Source organism: Vulpes lagopus, chromosome X (assembly GCF_018345385.1).
Source record: "Vulpes lagopus strain Blue_001 chromosome X, ASM1834538v1, whole genome shotgun sequence".
Taxonomy (NCBI): Eukaryota; Metazoa; Chordata; class Mammalia; order Carnivora; family Canidae; genus Vulpes; species Vulpes lagopus.
The window spans coordinates 26,710,317-26,735,117 of record NC_054848.1 but is presented as its reverse complement, the minus strand read 5'-3'; the positions used below and the strand labels follow the sequence as shown (position 1 = coordinate 26,735,117).

The 24,801-nt window shown below is 39.2% G+C and overlaps 1 protein-coding gene across 8 annotated transcripts in view; it reads left to right on the top strand.

Moving 5' to 3' along the window:
* Nucleotides 1-24,801, top strand: part of DMD (dystrophin) — a 2,057,113-nt gene that overhangs the window by 1,680,313 nt on the left and 351,999 nt on the right. For all 8 annotated transcript variants that reach the window (XM_041741334.1, XM_041741335.1, XM_041741332.1 and 5 more), the window contains 2 exons: nucleotides 7,004-7,176; nucleotides 18,153-18,309. In XM_041741334.1, the coding sequence (XP_041597268.1) occupies nucleotides 7,004-7,176; nucleotides 18,153-18,309 (330 nt within the window). The remainder of the gene's footprint in view (nucleotides 1-7,003; nucleotides 7,177-18,152; nucleotides 18,310-24,801) is intronic.

The window sequence follows — 24,801 nt, the reverse complement described above, 5'->3', positions numbered from 1 at the left end:
TGAAAACTGCCTCACAGATAATCATTCTCAAATACTTTAATAGTATGTCATGTCTGCTGTGGTGGAAAGAATGGTGTACATGTGGTGGGGGGGTACTCTTTGGTTATGGGGATCAAATAATATGTACGAATGGATTTCTTTCCCGTTTATTCTATTTCTCATTCATTCTGTTCATCCTAGTATGCTGTGGTAACATCAATAAGGTAGAAGTTGGTTTGTTTTTCACCACTGTGGGCCTAGATGCTAATATGTGAAATATTAGTGGTAGGAAGGAAAAGTAGGGAGGAAGGGAGGAAGGGAAGGAAGGAATGGGGAACTTAAGGGCTGGGACTTTCTTACATTATATGTGTTCTCCTGGCTCCTAGTGAAGACTTGGAAGTACAATAGGTACTCAAATGTATGTTTGAATGATTAATAAATATCCAGAACATTTCTGCACTGTGACAGAATAAAAAGAAACTAGGAAAAACACAATGCAGAAAAGACACTTCTCATCTCACTTCCAACCTAGTACATCTGAAGTGAACTCTTCAATTTTAAAAAGTAATTTGAAGGCTAGAGTAAACCAAAGGGTCAGACAAGGAGAGAAGGCATCACGTGTTACCCGAGCTTAGAATGGCTTAAGGCGGTCTGACAAATGGGATTTTGCTCAGTTTCCTCCCGGGTAATCCACCCTAGGCCAGGCATTTTTAAAGATTAGATTTTGAAATAAAGGTTTGCACCTGGGAATGTACTGAGGCAGGAGAGCATATCCTTTCTCTCCACTGTTCTAGTTGCATAAGTGTGAGAATTTTCGAATGAGATATGAAAGCAAAGACAACAAACCCTGCAGGATAATAGTCTCTGAGGACCTTAATAACAGCCATTTTTAAAGCACAGCCTGTGGACTCCTAAATCCATAGCTGCTCGTTTAAGATGCATTGCGATGCAGTGGACCTGAAAACACACTCCTTATCTACCTAGAGCAACCAGGCTCCGAGCCAAACGGCAGTCCTCAAATTAACTCTTGTTTCTCTTGGGATGACAACTCTGCTGCCTTTACAAGGATTGCAATGACCACATATAAAATAGGGCAAAACAGTCACACCCTCTGCGAGTCTGTACCCAACTGCATTTCCTGAGTGAGTTAGGAACTTCTGGTGGTTAGATTAGAGTCCTTATAAGGTCAAGATTGTAGATCCAATTCCTTTATATGGGTGCTTCTCAAAAAAAAATCCATTAGGAAGGATAATTCTGTTTTGTTTTGCTAGTTTTAATGTCCAATCCATACCAGACTGATACTTTTGTAACATGCAATAAAAATGAATTACTCTTAAAACCTACAAAAACCAGACACAGAATGCAACCCCATGCTTTTTATTTTTGGATTGCTGTAAACGTTTATAAAGATTTACTCTCAACTTCTGTTCTCATAATGGAATATGTGGTGTGTGTGTGTGTGTGTGTGTGTGTGTGTGTGTGTGTGTGTACGTACGTGTGTATGCTCCCAAACCTCAAGTATTTAGAGCCTATATTTTGCAAGTCATTCTGGATAGCCAAGCTAAGGGAGTTTTACTTTTGTATGTGTATTTTTGTTTGTTGAACTGCTTTCAAGCATCAATACCTTTCCAGGATAGCTGTGTTGGATAAATTCATTTAAAGAGCTTTTATATCTACTACTTCCTTCTTAAATAGAGTTTACTGAACATAAATCTGCTTTTTCTGCTGAATTTAGGATCTTCATTACTAATATTAATGATTTGGCTTCACATGAAAGTTAGGTGATACCTTCAAGGGCTAGATGTAGGGCTGCTAGCTGCCACCTGGTGTAACCCCAGTCACCTATGTGTGCCCGCAGCTCCTTCCACACCTTTCTGGGTCTCTGTTGGGTGTCACTCCTTGCCACTTGCTGTGTAGCCCTTAAGGATGGCTTCCCTCCTGTTTTGGAGCTTCTGTTTCTGACCTTTTAAGTTCTTGGAATCAGATTGCCACTTTTTTTCCTTTCCTATCAACTGTATCTGAATTAGGTGAAAGTTATCAGTAAAGAGGAATTAATGGCCTTATCATTATTCACATACTAATTACTTTCAGAAAAGATTAGACATTGTGTGTCTGTAATGAATTTTATAGGGAGATGTGACCACTTACATTTATTCTTCCTACATCTTTTTGCCAGTTTTCTTGCTGACTTCTTGGTTGTATTCAAGATAGGGAGGTCATCATTTGCTGAGTTCTTTTTTAGAGACAAATAATTCCCTGTACATAGGAAAGAAAACATTTGGATACTATTACCCATGATGTTGTGGAATAGTATCATAACCCTTTGCTTAGATAATAAAAAAAGTGTCACCATAACTGATTCTTGTCATCTCTCTTCTTTATTTTTCTTCTAGTAAAACCTTTATAACTTTTCATATTCTTCACCAGTTGTCCTATTACTTAGGGACACTATGGGTCACTCTACTTGTTGAATGAGATAGCACAAGTGTAATATTCCATGATATTGTGTTTATCCTATTCTTCCTTATAAACTCTCCTCAGTGACTTTCTGAAAGAAGGTCTTCATCCCGCTTGGTTTAAGGATTTCAGCTACATTCCACCCATTGCTTCCTAACACACATCATCCGTTCCAATCAGGATGTGCGGTTCATTGTTCTTGCTCATAAGCCAAACTCATTCCCGCCTTCTGCCATTCTTATACTCATCTTCCCAGTGAGAAAACCCTCTTCCCTCTGCCTCTCTGTTTTATCCATCCTTCAAGGCTCAAAGTTGTATGAGTTCATAAAGTCTATCACTTGATTTCCACCCTAATCCACTTAGAAGAGAAACTCTTAGAGTAAAGGCCTGTTGTGTTCTGGACACTGTTCAAAGTGTTTTACAAAAATTATTCCATGTAAGATTCTCCACAATCCAGCCAGGAGGTATTATTATTTAATATTTAGTGAAGCCAAGGAGATTAAAGAGTTTTCAAACCTAACGCAGCTAATAAGGGAAAGAGAAGGGACAGACCCAAACCATGTCTACTTAACTGCACTTTGCCATAGTTTTCTCTGGAGGCTGAGAAAGAGCACTGAGGACAGGAGGAGGCTAGACTCTCAGACAGGAAGAGGGTGTGAGATTTGAAGAGGCTCTCCAGGAAATGGGATTCTCCCTACTTCTAAAACCAGTCAGAAGTGAGATAAAACTACTTTAAAATGCCTGCAAAAATCCCATTTTGTCCAGGTGGGCTATCCTCTGAGAATTCTCTCTACCCACCACCTGCTTTCCTGTGGTTCCTGAGCCAAAGGTTCATCTGAAGACAAACACCACCACTGTAGAAAACTACATTTAATGCCGGTGTGAGTGTGTCCCTTCCTACCTGACCTGTCCATGTCCATGTCCCCTCCCACCTAGGGCTCATGCTGCCCTCTTGTACTGAAAATCACTACAGCATTCCAACCTCCTAAAATTTTTTTTCAAAAAAAGCCTTGAACTCCTCACCAATACTCACCTCCACTTTAGAGCGGGCTACCTGAGTCCTGTAGCTGGGCAGATTGCCTACCGACCTGCCATCCCAGAAGAACGTGGGCAAGCTGCCTTGATCCTAATGTATCAAGTCACTACTTAATGTCATGTTTACATGGCTCTTTTTTTAAAATATTTTATTCATTCATGAGAGACACAGATATAAAGGCAGAGACACAGGTGGAAGGAGAAACCTGAAAAAAAAAAAAAAGAAGAAGAAGAAGAAGGAGAAACCTGCTCCCTGCAGGGGGCCTGATGCGGGACTTGATCCCAGGACCCCGGGATCATAACCTGGGCCGAAGGCAGATGCTCAGCCACTGAGCCACCCAGGTGCCCTTCATATGGCTCTTGTAGACAAAGGAACACATTACTGAAAGGAGAATTTCTGTTCTGGCAGCAAGGATGTTTTGTAGTAAGGAGACCTCTTCAGCACACACAGTTTGTGCTCACAGACGGTCCCAGATGCCCAATTCTAAAATAAGGAGTGAAAAAGGTAGTCAGGATTCCATTTTTCATTCAGAAGAAATCAATCTGTTTGGGTAAATCTGTGACCAAAATCAGTAATGCCGACTTTCCAGATGCTTTTGCCTCCACAGATGACCCCCTCACCCCACCCCCCTTGTCAGCAGTAGCTGTCTTTCTTTCAGCTACAGCAGCTACTGTCGCTTACAACCAGCACTCATGGCAAATGGGGCGGTGGGGACAGCCCAAGGTCTTCTAGAGTCAAAAGAACTCTAATTCTAATATTTAGAAGATATGACTTTGGGTGAGTCCGTTAAACATCTCTCCATCTCAGCGTTCTCATATAAAGAACAGAGAAAACCTGTACTTCCCAGGGCCAGGAGGAAGAACAAAGTGGTACACATCTGTGTTTTGTACCCTTTACTGTTCATGTGTCATTTGTCACTCTCAACCAGCACCATGACCCCGAGAAGGAGTACCAAGCTGAGAGTCACCTTACTGCCATTGCCAAGACTTGACTTCAGCCACTCTGAACTTCCAATGGGGGGAGGGGGGGTTCTATCCCAACATCTATGAGGCATGGTAGGAAATTCTCATCAATATTTAGTTGGTAACAGGAATGGCTTAAATAAAAAAGCACATACTAGGGTTTAGGAAACGTAAAGACAGAACTGTCTTCTTGTATTCCTCTCATTTTCTCACAGTGCTGAGACTAGATAAATAGTCCTCAATTAATACTGGTTTATTGATTTTACGTGTATTTCTTTTTTGAAGATGCAACAAAGATGTTTATATGAGGTATAATGGAAATAGCAAAGATGAAAACTAGCAAATTTATGGATCAACTTCCTATTTATGCTTGGGAAGACCTCTCATTTTTCCAAGAAGGTATCAATGACTTCATGATATACATGATCTTGAGGAACTATTAATTGAGCCTGGGTCCTGCTATAAATGGAGGATATAAAAATTCAAGTGAACTCTCACTTATATGCATGTTAATGCAGAAATCTGGTTGAATTAGTCAGAAAGTATCTTAATTTTTTGAACAACTAAAGGCTTGGTTTCAATCCTCTAAGTTTGTCCTCTGAGGCAAAGTTTTCCATCAAATACAACAAGAAGAAAAGTGAAGTAAAAAGAGAGAAGTGGGGGAATTATGTGGATAACTTAGATCTGTTTGGTTTTGAGTCCTGATTTGTTTGGATAAATTAACCTCACTTTTCTCTTTTCCTGAAGAAGTGGCAAATTCAGGAGGTCAGATTTTGCCAAGTAGGTACGTGCACATGGAAGAGACATATGTTTGATCAGACCCCATTCTGCAAGGAGCCCAATACCAATTTTCCACCAGAGGAGCTAGTTTCAAAATCAAGCTATTTCCTTCCAGAAAGAGCCTGTTTGTGACGGGATACAGATAGAGGCTGCTCGGTCTGTTCGAGTATTTCCCTTCTTTCAACTCAGAATGTACTTCGATCCGTATTCCCCCTTGTGACTTCCAGTCACAGAGAATGGGACAGAGTTCTCTTTAGGGTCCATCTGATACTTTGGCTGCCAAAGAGAGTGACGGGAGACATTCATTGTCCATCTACCTGACATGTGCAACTTTCAGAATCCAAGAGTCCGTGACAGAAAACACAGGCCAGTTCTTCAGAATCACTAACATGTTACTGCTGCCACTGGCCCCTTGCTTCAGAAGAGTCATTTAATTCCATTTTAGAAAGAGGGAGTGGAAAAAAGAAAGTTTCTGGTTACACAGATCAATCCAATTGTTTGGGACTTCAGAATGAATTTTTCAACTTGTTGAACAGAAGCATACAAATCTCTAAAAGCAAGTCAGATAATGTACAAAGCCTCCATTCATTGTGTAGGCAGAAAGGAATGCTGGTACCCAGCAGCTCGCTAAGGAATGTTCCTTTGGCTTGGACTGTTCTGTTGGGAACAAGGAGGGAAACACATATATAAAATGAATTTATAATGTCTCTGGCTTATAATGGCAAAATGATAAGAAAAGTTGGCTGTTTAATATAAACTGTCCATTGCATATTCCAGGCCTCCTCTCTTTGAGGTCCCTCCCACAGCCACAGGCCTGGCCACCGTGTAGTGAGGAGGACAAAGTAGCATTTATTATTATTGACTGGTGAGGCCTGCGCTCTGAAATTCATCCTGTCGACAGAATGTAAGCAAAGTTGGCATTTTAAAGCAGGGCTCTTTCAGCTGCTCGTTTTTCTCAGGCTTGCTATGCAACAGGATCAGTGCTGTAGTCCCCGGTTCAAGCTGAAAATGTTACACAGGAAGACATACCATGTAAAGGTCAGATTCTTCTACTGTGATAATTTTCTTGATCTGTGTATATACAAATGAGGTTGGATGTATAAGCTCTTCTCATAACTCTTATCAAGGTCCTCTGGACTTTCTACCTGTCAAGCCTAAAAATACGACGGTGTTTTAAATGGGAGATCTTACTAATAAATGTACGATGCTGTAATGAATGTGTGATGCTATAATGCCAAGGTGAACCTAATGTGTATTGTCAAGAAGATGCTCTCCTGCGATAGAATCCCATTAATGTGCTGGTGCTGTGGACCGAGTACAACCTTGTTTATTAGTCTCTCCATGCTTTTATGGTCAGAGTCAACTCTACAGATCACTTATGTGCATGGAAAATATGACTTAACCCATAGTGTAATGAAATGATTGGCCCTAGGGTGCACTTTATCATGGAATTTTATTTCATATCGCTTCCAGAAAACATTATCTTTTGTCTGCGGACCAGTTGATGTAACCTACGAAATTTGTAAAGTTGCAGATATATAATGTTTCAATTTGTAATGTCAAGGACTAAATGTATTATACCTCATAAGATGCCCACTGCCAATCTACATAATAGCATAAAGAGACAATGCATCAAGAAGAGGGAGTTGGAGGTGCATCTTCTTGTTAGTGGGCCCAACTGAAATGTCTTTTGAAAGAGCAGTTTATTTTTTTATGGTTCTCCCAATTCATGTCTAGCCAATGTCTCTTGTTTGGTAATTCCACCCATGTTCTTCCTGCTGTCCCGCAGGACCTCCAAGGAGAAATCGAAGCTCACACAGATATCTATCACAACCTGGACGAAAATGGCCAAAAAGTCCTGAGATCCCTGGAAGGTTCTGACGATGCAGCCTTGTTGCAAAGACGTTTGGATAACATGAACTTCAAGTGGAGTGAACTTCGGAAAAAGTCTCTCAACATTAGGTAAGAAAAGATCCGGGGCAAAAAAGCCAAAAATGATTTAAAATGGGAAGATTTTCTTCCCATTCCTAGCTCAGGCAGCTAATATCTCATATGTTTATGTAAATCACCCAATTTCAGAATGATTCATTTTATTTTGAATAAATGAATCATTCATTTGCTTGGTATGGAGATGATACTTGAGGGTTCAGATTAGATTAAAATGGCGATGTTTTATAACCACGGGAGAGATGCATATTAAGACATTAGAGTGAATTTAAATGAGAAACACAGCTATCCTAATTTGATAGAGTTCTCTCTTGGCTTACCACAGGATTATACAAGAAGTGATAAAATTAACGTGTGTTTATCATGGAATTCTTTCTTTGCCATTATTCTAAATGCATAACAGAGGACATTCCTTAAATATCGTAATGCCTTGTAATTAGCACTTTTGTGAGGAGACCTCTCCAAAGCTCCGGCAGCTAGAGAGAGATTATAGAAACTTCTGGTCTTTAACTCTCAGAGTTTGCCACTGCATCCTCTGGAAACTAAGCCTTGAGGTGGTCCCTACTCTCCTCTCTTAGATAGTTGCCCCATTCTTTGGGGCACCTTTTTCCTGAGAAGCTAATGGATGCATCTCAGCATTGGTGTAAGGAGCACAGAGTGAAGCTCTCGGTGCTCATTGTGAGATGGTTCGGTGGAGGGGCAAAGAGCAGGGACAGTTAAGTGACATGCCCAGTGTCACATAAATGACATGGGAAGTACAGGGAGTGGGAGTCAGGTCCCTTGCTTTCCAATCAGTTAGTTGCTTGCCCTAATTCACGTGTTTTTATTAAAAAAAAAAAAAACATTTTGTGCTTTCTTCTGCATCTAGAAGAGGCGTAGGAGTGGAGGGTAGTAGAAGAGGATGAAGGGGCATCGCAGTGGTTATGAGGGAACACACTGAACACTGGGAGGAGATACTACCTCTAGGTCATAAGTCTGTGGAATGGAGATTTCTTTTTCTTCTTTATAGTTCTAAATTGACCAGACTTTTGACATACAGCATATTTACTTCGATAATAAGGGGAAATATCACTGAAATTTAGTAATTCAAAAGTACTCTTGTAAAAACCTGTACATAATGTGGAATAATAAGAATGATAGCAATTAACGCGGTGCATCACATATCGTGCCATGCCCTGGACATTTTATATTTCTTGACCTATTTAATGCTGTCAGCAGCCCTACGTGATACACTGTTATTATTCTGTCTTTATATTTGAAGAAAGTGAGGCACAGAGAGGCTAAAGAATTTCCCTAAGGTCATTTACTTAGTAAGTGGCAGATCCAAGATTGAATACAGGGAGTCCGGCTCCAGGGGCTGAGCTTTTCACCATCATATTATCCTGTAGGGTATGAAGCAGAGAGGAAAAGGTAAGACTCACATCAATACAAATAAGTGAAAGGATGGAAGAGAGAAACAGGAGTAGGAAAGGATATATTTTTACTTATAAGGTTTTCCCCCCAAGTTTGCACCCCAGCTTCCAAAGCACTCATTTTTATCTCCCTGCTTGGTCTGTTGGAAGTTTGTGCCGATGTGCTTAGGATGACTTGGGAACAATGATGGGCAGTGGCATTTTCAAAGGCAGGGAGACTCTGTTCACTTCCCATCACTTAAACTTGAAGAGAGGTCAGTGTGTGTAACGACAAAGGCCACTTTCATAACATCTGTTATTAAAAAGGAATGAGACGTGTGAAATGGGAAAGATATTAGTGGATAAAGTAAAAGAAAAGAAAGTTATTCTTTTTTTGCAGGGAAGAAAGGTGCTCTAACTGTTCTACACATCACTCAGTGCCTTTCCTCTCCTTCAGGTGAACTTGATGAAAAGAAAGGGGAATCGAAAACGGCAAACAGCATGTCAGCCAAAATACGGGCTCTTCCTTCTCAGCAATTTCCCATATGCCAGCCCCTGCAGTTTAATTCTTGCTGTCATTAATCAAGTCAAAAACAGTTACCTTGGCTTATCTCAGGTGCTGCAAATTCTAGAATTTAAATATCCAGATCAACAGTTCCAGCTTCTAACTAGCCCTCTCTCATAATACAGTTATAAGCACTCGCTTACAAAAAAGAAAGAAAGAAAGAAAGAAAGAAAGAAAGAAAGAAAGAAAGAAAGAAAGAAAAGAAAGAAAGAAAGAAAGAAAGAAAGAAAAGAAAGAAAGAAAGAAAGAAAGAAAGAAAGAAAGAAAGAAAGAAAGAAAGAAAGAAAGAATTCTTCATGTCAGAGTGACTCAGTGTCCTTCCTGATACTTCGTTGATATAAGGGTATCGGTCAGGCCGGACTGAAGGGCAGGGTTCAGCCAAAAGCAGCCAAGTAGAGGCAGCGATTTGGGATGGTGATGAAGCAGGATAGCTGGACCCTGGAAGAGTTAGACCCAGAACCATTTATGACGCTTGGAAGCTGGCTTTGTGAATCTAGTCAGTTCCTCTGTCAGCGTTATTCTATAGTGAAAAGTCACTACGACTAAAAACTAGTTGCAAAGATACCCCGGAGAAACAGCCCTGTGTTCGCCTGAGCTGCATAACACATCATCCCACAAAAGATGGCAGTCGGCCCAATGTCTTAAAAGGGATCCTGGAGCCATTTTTCTATTTCAAAATATAGAAACTTTAGTACTTAATTACACAGGTGTCCATTTTTTTAAGTTTTTATTTAAATTCCAGGTAGTGAACAGACAAGACAGTGTGATATTAGTTTCAGGGGTAGCATTTAGGGATTCAGGGCTTCCCTACATCACCTGGTGCCCATCACAAGTGCACTCCTTAATCCCTGTCACCTGTTTGGAATCCAAGTGATTTTGAAGGATCCCTTGGCATTCCATTGGCTCAGAAGAGGTATCCTTGTGCTTCCGGTTCCAAGTCTATATTGTGTCCCTTTCCCTCCATTTATTTTCCTTTGGCCCTATGCCTTTTCTCTTCCTGTGATTATGATTCTTATGTAAGTCTCTATCATGTCATTCTATATTGATAGAATTGTCCCTTTAGGACACACACTGGTATCATCCATGACACATTTACAAAAACTATTCTTCCTTGGACATTTCTAGCACATTATCCCCTTGCTCAAGAACTTTAGTCTTGTCAATGCCCATATTTTTCTCATTCTTTCATTTATCATTTTCATTCAACAAATAAGTACTGAGTCTTTACTATGTACTTGCCACTCTTCTAGGCACTGAGGATACAACAGAACAAAACAGGCAAGAGAAAAATCATTGGTGTGATGAAATTCATGTGGAGTCATCAGAAGCTAGTGGCCTCTCTACTCTCTACCTGATAAGACTCAGATCATCCCTTCCCTTTCTTGTTCTCCCTCTACCTCCCAGTTCTTCCTCACTGAGCTGTGATCTACTTAGTCCCTGGCCTGGGTTCTCTGAGCCAAGAAGATTCTGCTTTTTTTAAGATTTTATTTATTTATTTGTGAGAGACACAGAGAGAAAGAGAGGCAGCAACACAGGCAGAGGGAGAAGCAGGCTCCATGCAGGGAGCCCGGTGTGGGACTCGATCCCGGGTCTCCAGGATCACGCCCCGAGCTGAAGGCGGTGCCAAACCGCTGAGCCACCGGGGCTGCCCGAAGATTCTGCTTTTTAACCCCATCCGTGCTCTCTGCCAATTTTCTCACTCACCCGTTTGGGTATGTACATTTGCTGGTCCTCACGCTTGGAACGCCATCCCTCCTCACATCTTCCACCTTTTCCTTCAAATCTCATACTGAATATTTCCCTCTCTGGCTGTTCCTTCATTCACTACGAAGTCTTCCTTGTACTATTCTCATTTACGCTGGATGGCACATTCCTTTAAGTATTCATGAGTTGTTTCATAGGGCTCTGCTTGCTGCCTCCAGCTAAATTGGAAACATAAAAACTCCAAGCTCTACTATTTGAGGGGAATACTTTGAGAAGGATCAGTATTGACCCTTCTTTAAATATTTGGTACAATGCACCTGTGAAGCCATCTGGTCCTGGACTTTTGTCCATTGGGGGTTTTTTGATGACCAATTCAGTTTCATTACTAGGAATCGATCTGTTCACATTTTCTATTTCTTCTTGATTCAGTCTCAGAAGACTGTATGTTTCTAGGAATTTGTCCATGTCTTCTAGGTTGTCCCAGTTGTTGGCATATAATTTTTATAGTAATCTTTTATAATCAATCCTTTGACTTTCTGTGATGTCCTTGGTAACTCCTCTTTCGTTTCTGATTTTATTTGAGTCCTCCTTCTTTTTGTGTGATCTTGGTAACTCCCCTACCAGGTACGTAGTAAGTCCTCCTTTTTGTGCTTGATGAGTCTGACTAAAGGTTTATCCATTTTGTTTATCCTTTCAAAAAACCAGCTCTGAATCTCATTGACATTTCCTCTTGCTTTTATAAGTCTTATTTCATTTATTTCTGCTCTGCTCTTTATTATTTCCTACTTCTACTAACTTTGGACTTTGTTTATTCTTTTTCTACTTCCTTTAGATCTAAGATTAAATTGTTTGAGATTGTTCTTGCTTCTTGGGGTAGGCCTGTATCACTATAAACTTCCCTCTTGGAACTGCTTTCACTGCATCCCAAAGGCTTTTGGATCTCTGTGTTTTCATTTTCATTTGTCTTCACATATTTCTTGGCTTCCTCTTTGACTTTGTCATCGACCTATTGATTGTTTAATGGCATGTTGTTTAGCCTCCACGTGTTTGTGTTTCTTGCAGTTGTTTTCTTGTGATTGATTTCTAGTTTCATCCTGTTGTGGGCAGAAAAGATATGTGATATGATTTCAATCTTCTTAAATTTTCTGAAACTGTTTTGTGGGTTATCACATAATCTGTCCTGGAGTATGTTCTATGTATACTTGAAAAGAATCTGTATTCCCCTCTTCTGGGGTAGAATGTTCTGTATGTATCTGTTAAGTCCATCTGGTCTAATGTGTCATTCAGAGCCACTGATTCCTTATTGACTTTCTGTCTGGCTAATCTATCCAAGCCCTAAATGAGCCAATGAGGTAGAGTCAAAGGAGTCCTGGACCCACGTTTGGGTGACCTACTTTCTCTTCTGGTTCTGTTACCAACCACGTAGCCTATGATCTTGAGCACATCACTTAACTGATTCAGACTTCAATATCCTGCCTTACTGAAATGAGGAGATTTAACCAGAGACATGGATGGTCTTCAATTTCCCTAGCAATTCTACTGACCTATTCTTTTTAATTCTGCAGTTTTTTTATGAACCTAGGCAAATTATCGAAACTTTCTACATTGGTTTACTTATATTTAAATGAAACTGGTTAAGTTCAAAGATATGGTGTAAGACAAAGTAAATAAGATGTCTTGGAGAGAAAAGAATACTTTAATTGAAATTGCAGGGTACCATCTCATAATTTAATTCAAGGAAAGTATATGCCATCTGTTCCATACACATTATCACATCACATTTTATCCAAGAGGTATAAGGAAAAAGTAAATACTCAGTGATAGTTGAGTGCCACTAGACAAAACAAAACACTAACTCTTTTAAGTGGCAGAAAAATAAAGTAAAACATTTTTACTTGCATGCATACATACACATGTGCACATTCTCTCTCTCTCTCTCTCTCTCTCTCTCTCTCTCACACACACACACACACACACACACACACACACAGTTATTGATGGCATTATCCAACATCAAAATTGTGATTAGTCAAAGAAAGTGTTTCTCATTCTAAAATATTCCATTTCCATAACCTTGCATCTTTGATTTTGAAAATATTAATAATTTGGGAAGTAGCCTAGGGAATTTTTTTCTGTAAGAAATAGATTTTCAGATTTCAATTCAATTTGTCACCAGAGTATATTTTCCAGAGTATCGTATATACTATTAACCATGAGAAGCACATATGTTGTCAACACAATTTCAGCAAAATTTACATTCTGTGAGGTTTTCATACTTTGGAGAAAAACTTATAAATGTTATATGCCAATACTCACTTTTATGGAATTCTGAATGCTAATTTGAGAGACAAGACTACCAACATTATGTAGTCCAGAACAGCAATGAAACTCTTAGAGAGTAATCAGTATTAAAAGTTAAAATAGCTTAGAGATTTTTCTATGATGGAGAATAAACAAAGAGGAAAAGGAGGCACAGTCTTTCTACTTTTGAGGGAAAAAATGCAACTTAGACATTGACTATTTCTGACCTCCTTTCTCTTACTCTTGGAATGTTAATTATGTTTGAAAGTTGGAGTTCATGGCCCAGATGGACCAAAAAAAAAAGTTTACTTCTCTTTGAGTTTAATTCTCTCTCTTTACTTAAAGACCCCAAAGCTCCCATTCTATGTCTATGATTCCTTATTACTTCTGCATTCTTTTTTTAAATATTTTTAATTTATTTATTCATGAAAGACACAGAAAGAAAGGCAGAGACACAGGCAGAGGGAGAAGCAGGCTCCTTGCAGGGAACCTGGTGTGGGACTCGATCTCAGGACCCTGGGATCACAGCATGAGTCAAAGGCAGATGCTCAACCACTGAGCTACCCAGGTGCCCTTACTTCTGCATTGTTACCTCCTCTTTCTATATGCTTAAATGCTATCTTATTACACAAGGGTACCCAGGAATATATATGAGTACATTGTTAGTTTTCTAAAGAGAGTCAAAGTGAAAACTGCTTTCAAAGTAACACATTTTGCTTTAAGAATATGTGCCTTTCAGAGTCAAGTTCTAATAAGGATTTCAAATGAGACATCAACCCAATCATACCTGAAATATCTGTGTTTTAGAGATCTGACCATCATCAGTAGCCTGTTGCAATTCTTAGCACCCTGACACTAAAGAGTTCCTTAAAGACAAGCATTGTATCCCGACACACCTAAAGGTTCTGCATTTTACCTAAACCTTACAAATTGTAGAAATGATCTGCTTATTAAAGATCAACACTTGCCTTGTTAAAAGCTAGTAGCCCCTCAGCTCTTGTCTTCGCTAATAAAGATTAATAGAAAATAGATAGGAGCTAAGTATGCCCCTTCAAACCTCCACGTTTATTTTCCTTTGAGTGGGTAGGGGTAAATGGAGTAAATTTGCCAATCAGCAGGAAGGCTTTTGCTCAGGAATCCAAAAGCATTTGCTGAAAACAACTAAGGTTAAGAATTTTCTCACATAAGGAAAATCTGCAACTTCCACTTCCCATGTCTAAATAGGACAGTTCAAGTTATGTGCTTCAGCGCAGTCTTTAAACATTTGCATCCCAGCTCCCACAACTGCAAAACAAGAGGGTTGAACAGAAATCTCTAAGGTTCCTTCCAGCCCTAAAGGCCTATGATAAAACCAGGAGGGGGGAAAAAGAGTCATTACAAACAGAAACATTTTCTGGAGAGATATTCCCAATATAAACATAGGTTAATCATTTGGAAATATTTGGTATATGATCTCGAAAATAAAAATAAGGCAGCTCCTTCCAACAACTGCATTAGAAATGTGTCTTGAAGACACTTTACAAGCTTAGCATAGCCAAAGAAAATGTTTTTGGAGCTCATGGTACTTTATTACGTTTAGATCGCCTTCAAAATCATGTCCTTGACAAACGCCACCTTTGCCCTTTGGAGACTGATCAGTAATGTTTAGGACATACAGGAAATCCTTTAAGAAATTCTTTCGTAAAGAATAGTCCTCAAGTTCACCCACTGACTTGTAAAGGTTTTTGTTAAAAGTACAGAAAGTCAGGGATCCCTGGGTGGCTCAGCAGTTTAGCACCTGCCTTTGGCCCAGGGCGTGATCCTGGAGTCCTGGGATCAAGTTCCGCATCGGGCTCTTTGGATGGAGCCCGCTTCTCCCTCTGCCTGTATCTCTGCCTCCGTGTGTGTGTGTGTGTGTGTGTGTGTGTGTGTGTGTGTGTGTGTCTCATGAATAAATAAATAAAATATTTTTTTAAGTACAGAAAGTCTGGAGGCAGGACCTGAGAGTCTGTACCTAAAACAAGCTATTCGCGCGTTTCTTATGCACACTGAGTTGAAGAACCATGGCTTCAGATTGAATATCTTTGTAAGCATGGGTTTCAATCAGGGGCCTTTCTCTGTACTGCCTTTTCCTCTCCCACCTTACCCAGTATCCTTTGTCCTTTATGAACCTTTTACTTACGTTCTTTTCTTTAAAATTTTATTTATTTATTTATTCACGAGAGACACAGAGAGGCAGAGACATAGGCAGAGGGAGAAGCAGCCTCCATGCAGGGAGCCCGATGTGGGACTCGATCCCAGGACCCGGGATCACTACCTGAGCTGAAGGCAGATTCTCAACCACTGAGCCACCCAGGTGCGCCTCCTTAGGTTCTTGTTCACCACTCTCATGTGTTAGCAAGGAAAAGAAATAGTCATTTGATATGGAGTTAAGGTTCCGAAACATTCCAAAGTGTTATCTAACTCCATCCTCCAGATCCATGAGAGCCTTTTGTCAGCCGATGTCCTGGATCTTTCTGCTCCTCTATTAACTCTGTGGACCCGCCTCCCTGGCTCTTAACAATCTCCCCGTCTCCTGCTCTGAGGTTTCTCTTAGATCCTTTAGAACTGAATTCCCTGGGTCTCAGAGCTCTTTTTCTCTCTTAGGGACACAAAGGGTTTCATTGACCTGGTAATGATTAGTCAGCACCATTTCACCTAGACTCGGGGTTCTAGCAGTGCCTTGTGTGAATGAAGCCACAGCTGGACGCCTCACCATAGGCAGCCTGCCCCTCAGCATCTTTATCCTCCTCCAGGCCTCTCCACCACAGGGATATTTTGTTTCCTAGACCCAAGAGAGGGTGGCCAAGCATTAGGCATCTCTACATTTTTCCTTATCTTTCACTCTCTCTACTGCCGAAGACTTATGGGGACTTAGTGGCACTCAAAACTTCTTAATTTAACCAGAGCCTTTTCTCCCATGTGCTGCTTCTGCACATCTGGACCGTGCCTCTCTCTCCCTACCTTCCCACATGTCCTGCTTGATATCCTCGCTCACCCTTGAGGGAACCACGCTGCAAATTCCAGACACCCCAGGGAATCCCTGTAACCAGTAGGCATCACGTGCCATTAAACAGCTAACATCTTGCATAGGGAATTCTCACTTGGGCTTATCACGGGAGAGTGATAAGTGAAAGAGAAAGGGAACTGAAACAGCAAAGAAGGGACCTCTACACTCTATGCGGTCTGCGCTATTATATTTAATTTGTGGTGTTTATGGTATTTCCGGATTCCTTTATTAGATAATGCCCTTTGAGTCTCGAATGGTTTAATTCCTCTGATGAAATGCCTTCCGTTTTTCTGGACATAACGTTTATATTGCTCATAATAGAAAGACAGTTCTGACAGTTTGGAGAAGTAGAAAGCCGAAGGAATAAATCAGCTCTAAATCTACCTCCGAGGGCTACACTAGTTGTCATCTCAGAATTTTTTTCATGCATAGTCAAATGTATATACAAATACACAGACATACATGAAGGTTTTAGAAAAATAGATTATAGACATTTTTGTAACTTGATTTCTCACTTAGCAACTGACAGGGCGATCTCCATATCCCTAAATATTTGCTGATGTCATCACACCGAACAGTGCATAGGATTCATAAGATTCAAACACTGCATTGTATGAATTCATTATTATATGTGTAACCGATTCCCTAGTGTATATTTCAGTTCTTCCTACCTTGTGTCAATCATAAGCAATTCTAGAAGTAACATCTTTCTACCTACATCTTTGTATGATTTTCCAGTTACTTCTTTAGTATAATTTTTTTTTTTAATTTAAGCTTATGGGTCATTGTATTTGCACGTTTTAAAGACTAGTAAGTATCACCCTTCAGAAAGAAAATGATCCCTCGGAAAGTTTGGAACAGTTTATTTCCAGCACTTAGGCGCAATTTGGTGATTCTGTTTGACTAAGTCCAGCAGGAGAATTGCATTTGAAATGTCAAGTTACCCAACAGCAAAGGGAAATGTCATTCTACTTGGTCGCTTGACACTTCAATCTTTGCAGCACTAGAGACTATATTACATTTATGTTATAAGCAGCATTAATTTTTATGAATTAATTCGTAATTGCTGATGATATGTGAGTAATGCAGCATAATTCTCGATTTACCTGAGGATAGAGCTTTGCTCACACTCCACGTTTCTTCTTTGCTTTCCGGATGATGATTTATTTGGCTAATTTAGCTTCTCATCCTCAAGTGAAATGTGGATTTTATAGCACAGATCATTCATTTGTATATTCTTAAATGGCTTCTATGGATTAACATGTTCTAAATACAGTTGATGGTAAAGCACTCATTCTCCTGCCTAAATTATTCATGTTTGGGGGAGGCTTTCAGGCAAATGTCTGATTTTACTTTTCCACGTGAGTTGTTGTCTCAGTACATTTTACACAAAGGAAACAAAGCGGAAAATGTTGGAACTTGGTGAAAACAAATCCCAGGTGCACACGAATAAAGAAGGGTAGAGGAAAAGGAGAAGCATATGGGAAGAGGAGCAGAAAGGAACAGATGCCAGATGGAAGGAGTCGATGGAAGAGGCTGCCTAGGGTGCAGAAATGGAAAAGTCAAAATGTGGGGAGAGACCTTTCCATTTCTCAAAGCAGGAAGAATTCCAGTACTAGCATGAGTCACTTGAAAACTGAGCGGTTTATATTAGTCACTGGGAGCCATTTTTTTTCTACCAGAAACATTAAGAATCATTGACTGCAACACTGTGGAAAAGCAATCCATTCCAGTGTATGTTTCATGCCAAAAGTCTCAGAATTCTGCATGAGGAAATACACATATGGCTAAACACTGTCTACCCTTGAAATTGCCATCAAAACGCCCCCATTATATATATGGCTCTCAAAAGCAGATAACTAGATTTTTACTGAAGACTGCTAGATGATAGGTTTGTATATTATGGAAGTAACCAAACCAGTGTACCTTCAGTGGGATTGTTAGAGTCATTCATGACCCTTCTAGATACTGTTTGACCTAGTTTGCTCCTGCTGCTTTTCAGGTCTCACTTGGAAGCCAGTTCTGACCAGTGGAAGCGTCTGCACCTTTCTCTTCAGGAACTTCTGGTATGGCTCCAGCTGAAAGATGATGAGTTAAGCCGGCAGGCACCCATTGGAGGCGACTTTCCAGCGGTGCAGAAGCAGAATGATGTACACAGGGTAGGACGTTTTTAATACTAGTGCCTTGCACAGAGTAAACATCTTTAGTGACTATTATTTTAGTGACTATTTTAAGATGCGTTTTGATTGAAATTAAGCTGATGAGAAAACTTCATTCCGCTAGTCCAAGGGTCAATTATAAATAATCCAAGCCATTGTTATTTTAAATGTCAAAAGCGTCCGCATGAATAATATCCTCTAAAAAGTTGCCCATCTCTTTTAGCAACTTTTAAAGACATTTTATTATGGAAAATATGAAACATCTACCAAATTGGACATAATCCTGTAATAAATAGCCATATACCCATCAAGACTTCAACAATTATAGCTCATGGCCAATCTTACTTCTTCTAGACCTCTAGCAGTCCTCTGTTATTTTGAAATAAGTATCAGACATGGATCATTTAATTCATAAATAATTGAGAAATTATCTCAAAAGATAAGGATCCACTCTTTCAAAGTGACCACATGACTACTATTATGCTTTTTAAATGTCAGTAATTTTATTCTAACAAATATCTGGGCAATTTTTAAATTTCCACTTTTAACATACATGTCTTAAATATCTTAATGTATTTCTATTTAAATAAGAGGGTTTTTTTTAAAAAAAATAAGAGTTGAAACAAGGTTTACACATTGCATTTGGTTAGTTTGTCTCTTAAATACATTTTGTAAAAAACTTTTATTTTGAAATAATTATAGATTCACAGTGAGTGACAAAAATAGTAGTTTCCCTATACAGTTTCACCCAGTTTGCTCTAACGGTTACATCTTGTAACTATAGGACCATAAATATTGCCATTTCAACAGACACTGTAAAAATGTGCAGTTACAGCACAACTCAATTCAGACTAATCACATTTCAAGTACTCTATATCCAGATGTGCCTAGTGGCTACCATATCAAGCAGTATAGTTCAACAGATTTGATCATATTCAGGTTTGACTTTTTTGATAAGACTACTTCATTGGGGATCCCTGGGTGGCGCAGCGGTTTGGTGCCTGTCTTTGGCCCAGGGCGCGATCCTGGAGACCCGGGATCGAATCCCACATCGGGCTCCCGGTGCATGGAGCCTGCTTCTCCCTCTGCCTGTGTCTCTGCCTCTCTCTCTCTCTCTCTGTGACTATCATAAATAAAAAAATAAATAAAAAAAAGACTACTTCATTGATGGTAGTGTAATCTTTCATCATCAGAAGGTATATAATGTCTTGTTTTCTCTTTTGAGTGTATGATTTTGGCAGCTATTCATTATCAATGACTAGGAGTTGAAATGTGATAATTGTCTATTCCTATCATTTCTTCTTCATCAATTAGCCAGACTACTTCTGTGGAAAAAAAGAAGTCATTCATTCATCCACTATTTGGGCATCCAGTGTATAGTTCATATATGATAGGCAGGATTCTTTACCAGCCTTCAGGATAAAAGCTGTTCACTAGCATCCTCCAACAGTGATCAATTCTCTCTCTCTCTCTCTCTCTCTCTCTCTCTCTCTCTCTCTTGTTCGTGCGCGCACGTGCACGCGTGCGCTCTTTCTTTTATTTCTGTTTTCTCTACTAGGCTCTGAGTGGAGAAGTCAAAGATTTGGTCTTGCTCGCCTCCAAGACCCTAGTAGCTAGCAAAGTGTCTGGCATACATTACATACTGATAAGTGTTCTTGAAATGAGAACAAAAGGCACAAGAACAGAAATGAATAGCAAACCAAGTAAATGACTACCAAACAACAGAAGTTTGATAAAATGGTAACACTTTTGTATGTTCAACACTTAAAGAGAGATCAGATCTCTGTGGAGACACAGCCAAAGATGGCATCTTGAAGAAAAGTCAAGGGTTTATACTATTCCAGAAAAGAGAATATAGAAGATTACTCAAAGGGAAGGGAATATGAAGAAAGATCCAGGAGTCTTTGCAAAAAAATTGCCAAGGAAACTGACAGTTTCTTCTTTAGCCACTCCCCTTCATAAAATTCAGAACATTAAATTAGCTTTGTGGTAGGGTGGAATATAATAGTGACATTTTTTAAATGTTCTTACTTTCAATAAATAGTCAAAACACTCTGCCGTATGTGTAGAAGAGCACCCATTGAGACAGAAGGGCATTTTAAATAGAATGCATTATATGATATAAAGAAATGAGACAGAATTTCTACAAAAGGTGTAATTTTAGTCTAATTCTAGAAACCAAAAATGAATCATTGGACAAGTGCACTGGAAGTCAGGAGAGACTGCAGTTACATTCCTCCAAAAGTTAGATTGTGATTGCTAATTTGTCCATCAGCTGTAAGATGAGAAATTGGGTCCAAATAATTGCCACAGTCCCTGCTAGCCAGTATCTTGTTAGAAATACTCCCTCAGTACCCCTGGTTACTGGAATGGTTACTTGCTAACAGTAGTAAAATGGTAGTACTTATTCTCAGTCCTTTTATGCAGGGATCTCATGACTAGAAACATGCTTTTGGGAGATGTTGATGCCAGAGTTGTGGGTAACATGCCCCAGATTGAAATTAATTAAGCCCTGCTTAACTAGTGTGCTTATTCAGATGCCCATCTCTTACGCTTCTTTGACTTATCAGGACTTCCAGCCCATTGGTAACTTTGGGTTCTAGATATTAATTCCATTACTCCTCTATCTTCACCTCCCTCCAAATCCAACTTAGATTCAATCATAAAACATTTTAGTAGCTCTTTCCCAAGACCCTAAGATCTTTTGCTTTTTTACCTTTTTGTGGCTACAATCTGCAAAACCCCAAAGCTTGGAAAATCTAACTAAATACTTTCTCCTGTCCAAACAACAACAGAGCAGACCAGTATAGTCATTTTTTCAGGATGACAGGCCAAGCCTTTCTTTGACATGGCCAATATGTCACTGGGTCATTTGGCCTCCAAAATAGTTCTTGATTCTGTCTATTGCAGTCATCACCATAGTTACAGAAGACAATTTCTCCTAACCTTTCTGGATCTAATCTTGCTACCCTACAGTGCAGTCTTTATGTTTTAGCCAGAGTGATTTATGTAAAAACAGACATTGAATTATGTCAGTCCTTATCTTAGTACTCTTTAGTGGCTTCTCAATGCCATGGAGGAAAGACAACATCCTCAGCAAGGGCCCCAACCTTCTCTTTTCTTACTCCTCTTCCTTTTGCCCTCTGGATACTAATACACTGCCTTCTTTTGGTTTCTGAGTTCTCTGTGTTCTTCATAGGTGGTGCTTGGAACACACTGGTCTTCTGTCTGAAGCCCCCTCTACCTACTCCCACCCCTTCATAATTTCCTGGTTAACATCTAATTATCCTATATATCTTGGCTCAGACATCAAGCAAGCTTTTCCCCATTGCCCACATTTGAGCCGATCTTCCTCTACATGCTCTCATATACTGTCTACTTTTCCTTCTGCAACTTAACATTCTTCGTCATCACATCTATGTGTAATTGATTCTTATCAATCACCTTCACTAAACCGTGTGCTCCAAGAAGCCTTCTTTAAGGGAGAGGATTGTCATTTTTATACTGAGCACTTTGTAAAGTGCCTGGTACAAGGTAGACACTAAATAGATAAACAAAGGAATTGGGGCACCTGGGTGGCTCAGTGGTTGACCGTCTCTTTCTGAGCCTTTGGCTCAGATTGTGATCCTTGGGTATTGAGACTGGGTCCCACATCAGGCTCCCCACAGGGAACCTGCTTCTCCCTCTGCCTATGTCTTTGCCTCACTCTCTGTTTTTTCTCTCATGAATAAATAAATAAAATCCTTAAAAAAAAAAAAAAAGAAAGGAAGGACCTAAGGAAGAAAGGGAAGAAGGGAAGGAGGAAGGCAAAAAAAAAAATCAATCAGTGATCTAATCTTAACCTTACTCATTCTCCTCTGGTTTACTAAGACCAAAGGAAGGGAAAGAAAGATGAAAAAGGGATGGTCCTTCCTAACTGCAGGATTTTTTGTTTATTTGCATCCATCAACTCAGCATCTATTCGTACTGTGTAGAGCTGCTTTGATGCCCAGTTTTTACTTGTGGTTTGACCCAGTGTTTTCACAAGCTTCTTTTTGTATCCCTAAGAAAAATTCTTGTCACAAAACACTCTTCCTCCCTCGAAGAACATCATCGCTCCAAAGTGTTGATGAGAGAACACTTTAGCACCCTGGTTCCTCAGAGTTTTGTCACATTTATGCAGTAGCCCTTTTATAGTTGCAATGGAATGCTTGTCTTGTTAGTAATGTTCTTGCTGCCTATTGGCAAAAAGAACAAAGGAAAATCCTTGAAACCGGGTCTCTTTATCTGATCTTCTGAACTTGGGAAGAGAGAAAGGAAATATAATCAGCACAAAATTCTGTCAAGATCTAGTCTTTGACAGATTTTGTATTTGTAGACTTGTTTTACATTGCCACCTTTCTGAGATTATAAATTGTCTTGCTCTTTATGGGTTTCTTGATTCAAATACTGTTGACATAGAATGTTTAGTATCAAGATGGGTCACTTGTTATCATAAACTTGTCCTCCATGGATTTGATGTGTCACTTTTTTTTTCAAATCCCCTGCTTACTATCTCTTGTAAATTATTAATACCCCTGGTTGTTGCTTTTTATGATAATCCAAATCCCATTAGAATGTCACAAATTGAAACTATAGGAAAGTATTTTTCACTTTTCTTTAAGCCAGGATGTTTATAAAAAAGGTAATTTATATTTTCCTTGTGTATCATTGCAGATTAATGATAACATTTTATAGCAAAATATCGTGGGTCTTACACTCTTAAAGCAAAAATATATCGTCATTCTCAATCACTTTGATGGAGGGGTATATGGTTTTCTCATAGGTAAAATTCCAAAACAGGCCACACAGGTAGTTAGGGACTGCAAGCTCACTCCCCAAAGAAATTCTCATGCCCATGGGAGTGGGTCTGTGTTCCCCAAACCAGCTGGGCAGCATAACAACTGCTACTGGAATGGCTCTCAAGCCTAATTAATAAAATAATGCTCCATATGCAGTGAAGTGTTATAAATAATTAAAGCTCAAATATGCCTTAGCAAATATAAACTGACCAATTTTTATATCTTTTGAATACATTATCCTGGCTTTTACGGTTCCTCATTACTTGCCTCACTAGACTGACTCGTTTTCAATTAGTGTGTATTATTCTGGTCCAGATATATTTTTAAAACTGACTTCCTTTGTTTTACTTGAGCAGTCACTAAAGTGATATTTATTACTTGTCTACTTCTGTGATTAACCTAGAGAGAGTTTTAAAGGAGCAAATCATAGTGGGAAATTTCTGAGGAGAACTGCAATAAACCATGAGCTTATTTAACTCCCTTCATCCTACCCCAAATCCAAATGGAGATTAGGTCTTGATTAGAAGAACACTGTAGGTAATGACTTTTTGTTTGCATTTGTACTAATGAAATTGTTTGTCATTAGGCTTTCATCTTTCAGTTTAAATATCTCTGTAATTCCTTCCCTGGAGACCCTTAAGGACACCTTCAAAGCTTCCTGAGATTTTCTGGTTAAGATTTAGATGGAAGTAATCAATACATACATTATTAAAACAGTGGACAGAAAGCCATTATTGCATGGATGCTGCTGACAAATGAAAAGGCTTGAATAAAGTAGTTTACTTGTTCATTTGTCAGGTCGTATATTATGCATGTTCGATTTCTTCAGAAGTCACCACAAAGTGAGAGAGAGGTTCAGAAATTCAATAAAATTATCCTGGAATCACATTGTTGATTATACATTTATTTAAGCTAATTCTGTTATCAATGCTGGCCTGCTTCCTTTGGGTACATATGTGTGTCAGCTTGATGAGTTCCCGGTGCTTTCTTTCCACATAAATAGAATATGTCTTTAGGTGCCATTTGTGAACGTTAAAATTCAAGTCAGATCTGTGTTAAAAAAAAATGCATTGTTCCTAAGCACCTCTGAAAAACAACAAAAAGAGGTTGTGATAGGGTAATTCATTCTAACATTCAATGACCTGGCCTCTTAGAGTTTCTAAACAAGTTTGGTTCACCTGCAAATTCACTGTTACTTATATCTACTCCACGCTCTCTGCTTCGCTGTGTTGTTAGAGGAAATAGACAAATAGACATTTTTTTTTTTGCTCAACAAAGCCAAAAGTTTATTCTTTAAAAAGGTTAAGAAAATCGACAAACTCATGGCAAGACTGATAAAGGAAAAAAAAAAACAGAAAATAAAATTTGACAATATCAGGTGGAGATGAGGAGAATATGACTGCAGAGCTTACAGATGCTAAGATAATAAAACATCTCAAAAGTAACTTTTCACTAATAAACTTCACAATTTAAATAAAAAGTGCAAATTTCCTAAAAACAAAATATTTGGCTAAGTCGAGAAAAAAATAGAAATCTGAATGTTACTTTGGAAATAGACATCTTTTTGATCTATCCTTCATCCCTAATGGAGTAAACTACTTTTGTGTAAGTTTCACATATTATGCAGTCATATTTAGGATTGCTGAATGGAAAAGATTTTTAAATTATTTTT